The 13,960-nt window shown below is 34.2% G+C and overlaps 1 protein-coding gene across 3 annotated transcripts in view; it reads right to left on the bottom strand.

Moving 5' to 3' along the window:
* Window positions 1–2,233: 2,233 nt before the first annotated feature.
* The window catches only part of LOC138306214 (mothers against decapentaplegic homolog 4-like), a 29,481-nt gene continuing 17,754 nt past the window's right edge, over window positions 2,234–13,960 (bottom strand). For all 3 annotated transcript variants that reach the window (XM_069246612.1, XM_069246614.1, XM_069246613.1), the window contains 6 exons: window positions 13,450–13,518; window positions 12,871–12,933; window positions 9,739–9,922; window positions 9,286–9,454; window positions 7,936–8,074; window positions 2,234–7,603 (listed from right to left, as the gene is read on the bottom strand). In XM_069246612.1, the coding sequence (XP_069102713.1) occupies window positions 7,377–7,603; window positions 7,936–8,074; window positions 9,286–9,454; window positions 9,739–9,922; window positions 12,871–12,933; window positions 13,450–13,518 (851 nt within the window). In that variant the 3' untranslated portion in view covers window positions 2,234–7,376. The remainder of the gene's footprint in view (window positions 7,604–7,935; window positions 8,075–9,285; window positions 9,455–9,738; window positions 9,923–12,870; window positions 12,934–13,449; window positions 13,519–13,960) is intronic.

The raw sequence follows: 13,960 nt of genomic DNA, 5'->3' as shown, positions 1-13,960 counted from the left end.
CATACTCCATGTCTTTTCTTAACAAAGATACGAGATATGTGTATTAGATTTCCAGACTGTACAACGAAGTAAATCAGGTAGTCCAAATTACTCTGCCGTTTTATCGTTAGGAGTTCATTGGCTCATACACTTAACAATAGGTCGTTAGAACGCTAAATAACAAACACATAAAACTTCAGCCCACTTCTTTATAGTTCTTGATATTAAACATGTCATCTTCCCTCATGTTAACTAGAATTCTCGGTCAGAACTACGGAGGGTCCGCTAAATGACTGACCCACCAATTGCCAGGTATCAGACTCGACCGCAAAGCTGCTCCCATATGTATTGGTCAGCTATAGGTACAAAATATTTTTGTTGTTGTTAAAATCTCTGATGACTATTAAGCAGTCATATAACAGTCATATTGAATCTGGTTTGCCCAAAAAAGGCAGATTTAGATAGCATGGGGTATCATGCTACAAAATTTTAGAACAATACCTCACTTCCTTCCATTGTAATTTTGCCCAAAAAACTATGAACAAGCTGATTACGGTAAGATCGTCCTCAATAATCCAGCGGTTAGTATCACTGCTTTTGTATCTACCCCAGGAATATCTCCGTCACTCAATTCCTTTAAATAGTGTACATCAAAATATAAAATTTACCTTACGATAAGTTTCCTCAACCACAGGAATCAGAGAATCAGTTAGTTTTATGCAATTATGCACTCTCCAGAGTGCCCTAAAACAATTTAAGACGTTTTAGAGGTCTGGATAAAAAACGGTAAAAATCATACTCAAGGTTGTACTATATACGTAATGGTGATAGAGCACTTTGGTCGATCCACAATTATACAAGAGGCCCATGGAACTAAACGGTTATCTGACTTAGCACAATACAACACCTCGAGGAATATAATAGTGGCAAATAATTAAAGCAATACAAAGGACCTCTTTTAATATAAGAAGTTCAGGTTATGATATATTCGATGAATAAGACCTTGAATCAATTCAAGGTCATTCATTTTAATAAACATGGTGTCCTTTGATCCCCACCATGCTGCAAGTCCAATATCAGGTCTCTAGGTATCTTAGTTATTTACAAGAAGTTGTTCAAAGATTTCAGCCTATTTGATCCTTGTGACCTTGAATTAAAGTCAAGGTCAATCATTTGAACAAGCTTGGTAGCCCTCATCCCAGGATGTCACATATCAAATATATCTGGTTTCTAGGCCTCTTAGCTATTCACAAGAAATCATTTACAGGTTTTAGCCTATTTGACCAATGTGACCTTGAATGAAGATCCAGGTCATTCATTTAAATAAACTTGGTAGCCATTTATCCCAGCATGCCACAGGGCCAGCCAATATCTGATCTCTAGACATCTTGGTTATTTACAAGAAGGTGTTTAAAGATTTCAGCCTATTTGACCCCTGTGACCTTGAATGAATATAAAGGTCAATTATTTAAACAAATTTGGTAGTCCTTCATTCCAGCATGCCGTAGGCTTAAATTGAGTACCCTGGGCATTTCAGTTCTTGAGAAGAATTCGGCTTAATGAAAAGTTTATGGCAATGCATAGCAGACGACGACAGACACAAAATGACGATTATAGGTCATCCTGACCCTTTGGGTCAGATGACCTAAAAATAGGATTGTCCTTCCCCAATGATGTGTCACACCAAATATGGTTGAAATCCACTAAAGAGTTAAGGAGGATTAGGATTTTAAAGCTGAAATTAAAAACGAATCCCCTTTTGGACCCCTGCCCTTTCACAACAATGTTTCAAACGAAATTTGGTTGCCATCCATCGAAGGGTTAAAGTGGAATAGGATTTTAAAGCAAAAATTCTGAAAATTTCCCCTTGTGGGCTCCGGCCCCTCAGTCCTTAGGGGTCAGACTAGGCTCATATATGCAAATATGATTTTCCTTTGCCAATGATGTTTCAACCAACTATGGCTAAAATCCGCATTTCTGTTAAAGAGGAGTAGCGTTTTAAATGCAAAAGTTTACGCGTGACCGAGAGCGTACGACGACGGAGGAAGTATGATGACTATAGGTCATCCTGACCCTTTGGGCCAGATGACCTAAATATTAAATATTTGTAATTCATGGCTTAAGTTATTTATAACAACAATCGTTTCAGAATGAGCCAGTGAATTCACTCTAGATCAAAAGGCATGCATGATTATGTATATTATAGGAATGTCACCCTTTATCTAATGTAAGCAAAAAGAAAATACAGGTAGCAAGCAGTAATATATCTTATTTTATTTGACAAAAACTTCAAATAATTATAGTTTTGATTCACAGGTTCGTTTTCTTATGGTTTTGGAAGAGGTTACAGCAATGTCAAATTTACAATGCCTATATTGTCACATTGTAATGTCTATACCGTTACATTGTAATATCTTTAACATTACATTGTAAACATTCAATGCTTATCAGCAAAGTTTGTACTGTAATAATAATACACTGGAAATCTTAACCATATACCAAGTTTACAGTTAAACTCACTATGTGATCGATAAACAGAACTAACTACACCTTTGTAGACTAACTCTAACCTGGTAAATTACTTATAAAACATGGTTACCATGACTAACTAGTTTAAAACTGTGGTCAACATACTCTAACCATGTGAACACTACTTTCACTATAGTTACCTTGTAAATAGTGACATACCTAACAACTGTGTGAAGTATTCAGACTTTACTCTGGGTAACAGTTTTAATTTAACTAAAATACCCTATCTTTAACTTGTGATGTATTCAGACTTTACTCTGGGTAACAGTTTAAATTTAACTAATCTTAAAATACCCTATCTTTAACTTCAAACTTATAACATAGATAAGCGGAATTCACATTTACATTAAAACGGTACCCGAACTATGCATATTTTATATCTTTCATACTTATCTTTTAACCCAGCTTAACAGCTTCTATATTGTTACTTCAGATACAGGTTGGAAAATGAAAAGATGACATTTTGTCAAGAGCCATAGAAATATATCCTATGTCTGGAAAATTTTGTTTCATTTTTCTGTTGACAAACAAAATAATATTTCACATAATTTATTTACTAATTTAAAAATTGCCCATTTATTTATATGTTGTAATCATGCCTCACGCCCTTACATTATTATTGATTTTTTTTTTTCAATTCTAAAAATATTTTGATTAAAACTGGAACACATGGAGCAGAAAGGCAGTGAATTATTTTTGATGTATTTGTCACCGGCAGACATATTAATGTACCATTGCACAAAGTTACAAGCATTCATACTAACCTGATGAAGAAATAAACACAGAAAATAACAATGCCTTATAAATGTATCATTCATGACAAAAAACTGTGCCTGTGTTTGATACAGTGTTTAATGAATGCATTCTTCCTTTTACCACAAATCTTATGTACACTATGTAGGTACATGACATTATTTTATGAGAAGTAATTCTCACTGAGCTTCACTCATTAGGTGATGATATAAAAATGACATGGTGATAATGTAAATATATAACGATAAATAGTAAACATGAATAATGCTAAAAATTTCATATACAACATATTTAGGAATTTGCATATCTTAAACAAGTACATAAAATGTACTCAGTTTGCTAGGATTATGCAAATTCCTCAATAAATATGCATGCTTATTAGGTATGAAATGGGGTAAATTTCAATGAAATACTATGATATCAACAGGCCAAAGAAAAGTAATCTTCAGTTTCACAGGAATCACATGCAATCATTTTTTTTTTAAATTTTTGATATGTCATCGCAATGAAATAAAATTTGAAATTCATAAATTACAGGTTCAAAATGTTTGATCAATTTTAGGTAACAAAGTACATCACAAAACATATGTATTATTTTTTCTGGACTTTTTTTAATGTATCCAAAAGAGTCAATGAGACAATAAACTTTGTTTGTTAATTAATAATCATAACAGATATGAAGATAATTAAGGTGGTCAAATAACTGTCATACAGGTACAGTAGTAATTTTCTAAATTTGCAATTGACATATACTCCTTTATCATTCCTATCCAATTTTATTAATCGGTAACTGAAAAACTGAAGATTTTGGCCATAGTATAAATACATGAGTACGATTTGACGGCTTGAAAATTGACAAATACAAAATAAAAAACAAGTTAATCCTCAATGAAACAAGCGAGACTTTTCCTTGAGCCAAAGAATTAACTACTTGATAAATATTTACACCATATATCACCTCTAAAAACGATGTCTTAAAGAATCTGTGCTTAGTTAAGTTTGAACAATTATCATTCACACTTATCTGTACAGCCATTAAAGGGAGATAATTTGCAATAAATATTGGTTTTTTTTCTATAATCTTTTTTTTTGTCACATCAAATGACTTCACAAAATGGTTCTTCATACTCTTCAAATAATCTTTCTGCATTCAATTTCAAAAGATCAGGTCCCTGAAAAGTCACACTAATTTTTATCTCTTTACAAAACTTATAATTAGATTCCACAAGTTTTTTTTTATTAAAATGCACATAAAACTGTCAATCACCAACCACTTGACCAATCTTTTTATAATTTTACATCAAGTTCTTGACAGAAACGTCTTAATAATTGAATGAATACATGGTATGCTACAGATGGTGTCATTACAATACATCACTGTCGCTTCAAAGAGTTAATTTGATTTACATAATTCTTATGAGCTCGAATTGGTTCTTTAATACATGATTTTTATATGAGAAAATTACATGTACATCATTTCCATGCCCAATGGTGACAATGTTTACAATCAAACGCTTTAACGATGTAATAGTCAACACCAATAACAAGAGCAGATAACTCAGTATTACCAAAGGCTGTCTCACTTGAAATCTTCCAGGATTATACTTACAGATGATTTCATGCGTATGAATATATAAATATTAAGTAGATCTAAAAATTACAGACTTCACAACATGACTGACATGTAAAAGACAATGGAAAAGGTTATAGATCAATAAACATTCTTTTCTTAAATCAACAGGTTTGAATTCCCACAGGGACAAAACACAAACAATAACAAAACAATGCTCATGGAAACAATAGATTTGGTTGGATGAAATTAATGAAATTTATGATTTTTTGTGATAATTTAACAAATATTTCATCAAAGGTGGTTTTAATAAAGTTATTTTAAATTGTTCTGTATATTTTCAATATTTTCAGGTCAAAGTTAATTTCCAGGCCACCAATAGAGTTTAAATCATGATAATTGTACATCAGTATTAACCTAATGTATTTTTTTTCCTTTGGAAGATATGCATTAACTCATAAACATGTATATATATATAAACCTTTAAAATCTACACTCTGCACTTACTACATTGTATTTCTACTCCTTTTATTATCATAATAAAAATTCTTAAAAATTTACTATAAAATTTCATTTTCCTTTAGACTCTAAGTTCACCTGTACTTGAGTAATACACATTCATGCTTTGTTCATGATTATTGCATGTGTTCATTTAAAAAGATCAATTTAATTCGCCTACATATTTTGTACCAATTGCCATGCTTAAACAGCACAAAACTTGATATCTATCCTGCAACCATCATATGCACTGTTGGAATACACCTTCCACTTACAATTTTGCTGTATTTGGCACTGATGGAAAACAGCTGTACTTTTTCATGTGTGCTGATTCCATCAACCTCCTATTGGTTGATCCATTGTTTGAAAGTCGGACATGTTTGTTGAACATTGTAATACGAATATGTTAATAAATGTAGCACTGCTAAATATGAAAATCATTTGCATTTTAATGATGTTGCAGGATAAAAAGAATACATGGTCAGTGTCCTAAAAATATAAGCTGTATTTTGACTCAGGACAGAAAGACAAGACAAAAGCGGCTCACCATTTTTGTCTTTCTTAACCCTCACCAAAATACAACTGATATTTACAGAAAGACACAGACCATGTGCTCTCTATATAGCCAGTACTTTTTGCAGAGTTTTTGACAGAACATTCGTGAGGTTGCAAAAATTTAACAGCAAATATATAATATATCAATAAATTTTGCATATGACTACCCATATCATAAAATTTTAATTCAAACGAAACATTTGAAAGTGAAAATTTTACGGCCACGAACAAAGATTAGAAGATTAGCTACTTTTTAATGAATTGCCATGGTAACAATGGATGAATAGTCACTATCATGATACATGAATTTGATGGACACTATAAAATATTTTAACTACAACAACTATAAATGAGTCGTTACTATGGTAACCAAGGATGATTACTGAGTTAGAAGTCATGGCGACGATACAGTGATGGTATATACACTATAGTCACCGGTTTGCACACTGAACAAAAGTGTATTCTTTTGTTTTTCGAAAACCTTAACAACAAAACAAGATATACATATGCACCAAGAGTAAACATCGGAATCTTACAAAACTTCACACAGTCCCAACTCAACTGTAGACTGCAGTAAAATCATTTTGATAAGAATGTTTTCCCCATAACAATATTAACCATACAGTTGCTTTAGTCATGTTGTCCTACAAACATGTTTTAATATCTTTGTCACAATCGTGGAATATAATCTTTCTAAGTCCAATGTTCCTGATGTTGGAAATAGTCTGCTGGAACCATTTAAACACTATGCCATTGAATTAATTTTGGAAATGTCATTCCATTAATGCCATTTAAGCATTTATGGGAGAAGTTGTTGACTCCATACAAACTCAGCAGCACTGCAAGAGTTGACAGTTAACAGATCAACTCAACAACGAGTCTAGAGTGTACACATATAGACCATATTTAGCCTCTGCTTCTGCCGATAGTCAGGCCATTTTGAGAATATTCCTTATCAGTAACTCTAAGATATGAACTTAAAATTCATAATTCATTCTTTGTCACAAAATGAAATTGATGAACTGGAAAGCTTCACATGAGAGAATTTTCTTTCATTCGCAAACACCTGTCTTCATGCAATGCATTTGACTATGCAATAACACCTATCTTTAATAATCTTTCAACTTCAGAAAAAACTTCCATAATGCTGTAGTTATTCTGTGATTTTCTTATCAGGCATGCTTTTGCACAACAATCTCTTGCTAGAAACACATTTGTTTACTGGTATCTTTCTATAAGTCTAAGGAGAAATCTCCCGATCTCCAGAAAACCTTTTGCTTCAACATACACATCTTTACCATCAATATATACTATACCAAATCCTTATGTTTGATATTCTTTGGGAAATGTCACATTCTGATGCTTCAGTTGAACACTTAAGCTAGGCTATATTACTCTCCCAGCGAGTTATGGCAGTGAGTTTTGTTCAAATTAATGCTCAACTCTCATTAAAGAGTCTACATCCATTATGGCAATGTGGCCATCCAAATTTTTAGCCTAAAAAGAAGCCGCGTGGTCGCACTTCACTGCTCAGTGGCATGGTCTGTAGGACCTCGTCTAGGAGCTGAAGTGGTCGGTGAAGCTGAACTTCTATCCAGCACGGTGTCTCTTTAATACTGTGGCGAGGATAGTCAGGTCCCCAACCCTTTACAAAACTTAGACGTAGAATACACAGCCGTCGTAAGTCATCCACTCCAATACCAGCCGCAGCACTCAGACCTATAAATATAAGAACATAGGTAAAGAAAATCTTTTAATGCTTTTTCTTTTTAAAAGTTTCTCTTAAACACTTGTTGAATTTTATTTTCAATGAAGTTTATATGCAGTCATCGGCCAATGTGAGATGGTATTGAGGAATTTATATATTTGTAAAAGTAATTGAAGTAATTAAAAAGCATCACAATTTTCTCAAGTAAGCTATTGAGTTTGTCAGTCTTTGGTGGCATTTTGAGAAGGAAAGTTAACTATTATATGTTGATGTGCAATTTCTCGAAAAGAATCCCAATTCTTGCTTGAGAATACGTTTGATGCAATGAGATCCACAAACTTACCCACAGCAGGAGCTATACCTCCAACAGAGGCTGGTCCAGGGACATTCCCAGCCACAGCGGCAGCTTGAGCGGCCGCCGCAGCTTGTGCTGTTGCCGCTTGTTGCTGCATCTGTCGATGACATTGTCTGATGTCAAATACCTGTAAATGCCAGAGAATAAGTCAATTTTGATATGGGCCAAGATTAGACTAATCACAGTTTAACAACAATTCTCATATCAAGATAAAATAATTTCTTGAAAAACTAACTTGACAAAAGTTTATGAAACCCTGAAATAATCTACCCTTTACCTACTTACTAATTTTAGAGAAGACATAATCAGAGAATTTGCAGCAAATGATAATTTAAAAAGTTAAGCTAATCATGTTTTGAACAACTTGACCCTAGCATATCATTAGCTCACTTTGGTATGTTGCATTTGAAGAACCATTACAACTTAATTTTAACAATACAGTACAGAGGATTCCGCTTATTTGAATAAGTCATTTTCCAGAAGAAAATATTCAAATAACTGGAGTATTCAATAAGGCGGAGATGACATTTTGCGCCTTCGTTTGACCTCACACATACATGTGAAGAGGCAAATAGATATTGTTTCGTTTACTTGATAAATACGTAAATTATTTACACTTAAAACGAACAACAAGTAATTATTTTCAAAGTTGTAAATCGATTTTAATTGTTTAATAACAAAAAATATTCCAATATTAGATTCTTGTTTACGTTAGATTGACACGTGAATCTTTGAGAAACAGCTGAACGATCGATATCAAATGCAATAACTAAACAGGATTGAATTTGTGTCTGCAATTCTGAACCTAAATGATAAACAAATTTATGTACATTCGCTTGATACGCACATGTCTGGCGTAGTCAACAAGACTCAGGTTGAATGAGACTACTCATGAATGGCGATTGTTGTAAGGAAGCATGGTTTCTCCAACCGATCGCGAACTACTACTGGTAATGATCTACCACTGCTGATGTAAATCGTAACAGCGTAGAATACCTTTGCAGATTCGTGCATAAAATAACAAGCCATACGATAACATTAATCTGTCACCATGATGACTTCTAGCAAAAGCGAAGTATCTTGAAACATATATCGGCGAATTTCGCTAAAAATGTATTGCAAAATTGAAAAATATTCAATTTTATTTTTAGAATTTCTTAAATATTTTATTCGAATAACCGAAGGTCATGGAAAAGTCTATTAAAATACACAGAGTTGAAAAACAAAGATAAAGAAGGAAAAAATCAGGACCGCACAATTTTATACAAATAACCGAAATATTCAAATAACCGTTATTCGATTATGTGGAGCCCTCTGTACTATACTTGTATCACCTACCTTTATGTAAGCGCTGGGGTATATTTTGTGTACAGCGTCCCCTGGAGCTCGTCCAGCCTCACGATCGAGGTAATAACTTTGGACGAAGACGCTATGGTCACTGACGCAGCGTATCCAAACATCGCCTTCTCCACGGTAGTCTAGCTGTACTCCTTTACCGATATGTAATCTGTAATAGAAGTAATTAGGATATTTGTGTTCCAAAATAAAGAGACAAATTTTCTCATAAAATATTTCAATTGGTGCTAAATAAGGAATTCCAGCCTCACATCCAAGTGGAACAGTAACACTATATGAAGGGAGCATAAAAATTTCAACTTGAATCATTTACATAGTATTTTAGAAACTCCTGATGATAGGTGAAAAGATTATACCCGCAGTTTAATATGCTCTTTATCTATCTATGTTTTTCTTTATATCTTGTTATTTTTAAATGTAGATTTGGTAACTCACCTAGCTCGTTCACTGGCCTCTGTTCGGTGTACGTTTGATAACTGACCAAGACAGAAGCGGTCAAGACTGGAAGGGTCAGTGTAGCCATCAACAGTCACTGTAGAGCAGCTGTAAGGAACCTTAAAAGTCTCACCGACTTGTTGGTCAAGCTCAAAATATGTAATGGTGCACCAGAATTCAGGAGCTGGAACAAGGATAAGAGGTAGATTCATAGCAGATAATATGGAAAATTAATTGCAGGTTATCTTTGTTACATAACTTCAAATACAAATCTATTGATTCATTTGTGAGGGTGGAGGCACAACTTCCTAGAATTTGAAATCATAGACATTCTCAATAGAACCGGTCATGGATCCAGGCGAATACAGAGGCATCACCAAGAATCCATGTATAAAATGTACAGGAGTGAGTCCAACACGACGGCTCTTTTCAAAAGTCTCTTGTTTTCTATATTCCTACAGCGAAATGAATGATTACACACAAACAAATTCCTTTTGGCATAATTTTTATTTACCAATATTTACAGTCAGTGGTGAATTGGTAGTATAAACTCCGTTGATTTCAACCAAAGGCTACTCAACTTTATTTCTCGATAGATTGAGTATGTCACGCGCAATTTGGAGCCACGCGGATGAATTTATGATGGTCCAAATCCGAAACTTGGTGTTTTCAGTACCGGTTTGAACACATATACATGTACGTGTGTAAATACAAATGTAGACAAGAGCTGTTGGAGAACAGCAAAGCTCGCCTATTCAGAAGAAGTTGATGTTCAAGTATTTACTATTTAAACATGGAAATATGACAAATTAACAGACTCAAAAACCCCTAAAGGGCCCCAAATTGGTTGTATTATCACGTTCAGCATCCATACACATTAGGAAAAAAAATCATAAACATTTATGATGACTTATGCTTAAACAATTGACAAAATAGAAACTTGCTCAAAAACTTTAACATGGAAATATGACAAATTAACAGACTCAAAAAAAACCTAAAGGGCCCCAAATTGGTTGTATTATCACGTTCAGCATCCATACACATTAGGAAAATAAAATCATAAACATTTATGATGACTTAAGCTTAAACAATAGACAAAATAGAAACTTGCTCAAAAACTTTAACATGGAAATATGACAAATTAACAGACTCAAAAACCCCCTAAAGGGCCCCAAATTGGTTGTATTATCACGTTCAGTATCCATACACATTAGGAAAATAAAATCATAAACATTTATGATGACTTAAGCTTAAACAATTGACGAAACAGAAACTTGCTCAAAAACTTTAACGTGAAATGGGACGCCAACGCTGACGCCGACGTGACAACATTAGCTCCCCCTATTCTTCGAATAGGCGAGCTAAAAAGCTACATTGTTCATGTTACTACCATACCTCTTTGAGCAATGCTTCCGTGCATATGGTAAATAAACAATGTTGTACAATGTACAGTTTTGCACATTCTGATGACGTCGCAATGTTTACATGTTGTGTGTCGGTGAGTCTGTGTTGTTCGCTACAACATGTAGATCTACATCCTATTTGTATTTTTTATAACTTTGGTTGTACGGAAATGGATAAGATATGTCAGGACAACATCAGTCTGAGTTGCATAAGTTTAACCAAAACGACCTAGCACGATAATGCATTTTTGTTCGCCTCGGGGGACAGATAAGTCCTGTACGTTATCTACTGTGAATCGGCGATAGTAGGCCCTCCTTACTTATACCTACACAATGTACGTTTGGGTGTTTCAAAATACTGTATCAATGAAACGGAGTCCTACAATTGTAGCTTTACAATACTTGTAATAGATATCTCTAACATTTATTGAAGTGTTTGAAACAACAATATAAATATAGCTAACATTTTGAGAGCTGTAAACGTTTATAGTAGTGGGCCTACCTGTGTTTGTACATGTTCCTCGAAACGACGCCCGATACATTTGAAAATCTCCAAAATCCGGAAATAATGAGATTGAACTATCTAAACATCTGTGTATTCAAGTCATTTCAAACGTGAACTGTTAAGTAAAACTCACATGATCTCAAAATTGAAGAAACTCTCTGTTTGTCCCACCTCCTTGACACAGGCGGTTTGAATCGGACGCCGCTTAACAACTACTTAAATATCCTGCCATGTTATGAATTGTGTAAGCGTGTGTAAATATACGAAGTAATAGATTAAAACCAAACGGCTTTGCACCATGGTGTTTTTAACAACAGATAAATAAAACGATTTATAGTTCCATACCGGGAAAACCTCAGATATATGCTTCATCAGACGGAACTCATTTTATTTGTATGTTCATTGATAAATTGGCGGGAATTTCCACCACTTCGAGTGGCTGTTCCAAATGCCTGTCGGAACCAAATGATATAATTCAAGTTTAGTCTTATAAATGCCATAAACACTATTAAGGGTAAATTTTGAGCTATGAAAATAATAGTTAAGACTGTAAATTTAAGGATTAAAGTCTCTTTCTGGTGGTTCTATCGAAGGATAAAGTTGAGTAGGGTATCAATATTTGTTTCATGGACCGCTTTGCGGTCCATTCTAAATTTCGATATTTTGGTTTGTTTAGTTTTATGTCCTATTAACAGCCAGGGTCATGTAAGGACGTGCCAGGTTTGTTGGTGGAGGAAAGCCGGAGTACCCGGAGAAAAACCACCGGCCAGCGGTCAGTACCTGGCAACTGCCCCACATAGGATTCGAACCCGCATCCCAGAGGTGGAGGGCTTGTGGTAATATGTCGGGACATCTTAACCACTCGGCCACCGCGGCCCCAAATTTCGATACCCTACTCAACTTTATCCTTCGATAGAACCACCAGAAAGAGACTTTAATCCTTAAATAACAAGAAACGGTATGATTATTGATGCAAAAACCTCAAAGTTCTTGTTGCATGACCAGATACATCAAACTTTAAGAGCAAAATTAGATGTATTTATGAAAATTGAAAATTTATTTCTATTAATGGATAAGTCTGTTGATTAAGTGCGATATTTGCTGAGGCATGACTGGTATTGGTCTAGAACATCTGAAGAATTTTTTCATTAATAAAGGCAGTCTTACTAAAGTTACACCATTTTGATTAATTTCGTTGTTGATTGCTTAAGACTTCTTACTTACGTTGTTGATTGGTTAAGGGAGGAAGAGGTATGTTGTCAGACGTCTGTAAATGGTTGTTGTTCCCTGAAAAATAGAAAGTGTGGATGATTGTTAATCGTAAATACATTAATTCACTGTCAGTGATAATTGTTTGAGAAAATAAGTTTTAAATGAAATTGAATTATGCAGTAAATTACCGGTAATACAATGAGCAAATGAATGCAACATATGATGTGGGGCACTGATTAGGAAAAATTCAGTATGCATAAATTGCATAAAACATGAGGAATTTCTGATTGAAGGAAGAAAATCTAAAGAACATGGTATATTGTGCTTTTTATGATGCTCTGCTGGTTGGCCAATGAAATCTTAACACATCATGAAAGTTTACTTTACATTCTTAATTAGAGTAAACCCCTGATGTTTTTTAAATTCAATTTTCAGTGTTTTATTCAGTGTTTTACATTATTTTACTGTACCAGCATTTTAATTGTGATTAAATTTCGTGCTTTATAAACAAATCTAATCACAAATTTAAACAAGTTAGTTTACAGTCATCTTTTTTTCTACTTTTCCACAAAATATTTATATCTCTCTTACAGAACTGTGGGTCCTGTGTCTGTGTATAGGTAGCTGTACTACTGCCAGCCCAAGTCGCACTGGAAGAGTCTGAAATCACAATGAAGAAGATTTTTGCTATTTTGTCAATGTGGACCATGGAAATCTCTCAATACTTACAAAAGAAATTGGGTTCAAGAATTTTTCATAGTGTCTCATTTGCTATGTAGAAAGGATTCAGAAAATTTGTGAAAACAATTTGAATCATGTACTGTGTAAACTAGAACTGTTGCCAGAGTGGCCGGCTAATACACCCCTCCCCTAATGGTATTAACAGGGGATGTTGCAGACCCCTATATAATTTACTGAACTCCCTTATGTCAGGATTCTGTGTACCAAATTTTATCAAAATCTGTTAGGTAGCTTAGGAGGAGTTCGTGGGACAAAGTTGTGTCTACAGACGGATGGACAGACAGACAAACCAATTTCAGTATACCCCCCCTCCTTAACTTCATTGAAGGAAGGGTATATTTTACAATATATAGCATATTTT

Source organism: Argopecten irradians, chromosome 13 (genome assembly GCF_041381155.1).
Source record: "Argopecten irradians isolate NY chromosome 13, Ai_NY, whole genome shotgun sequence".
NCBI lineage: Eukaryota > Metazoa > Mollusca > Bivalvia > Pectinida > Pectinidae > Argopecten > Argopecten irradians.
Note: the sequence above shows the minus strand (reverse complement) of the source record. Positions and strands in the feature narration are given on the sequence as shown.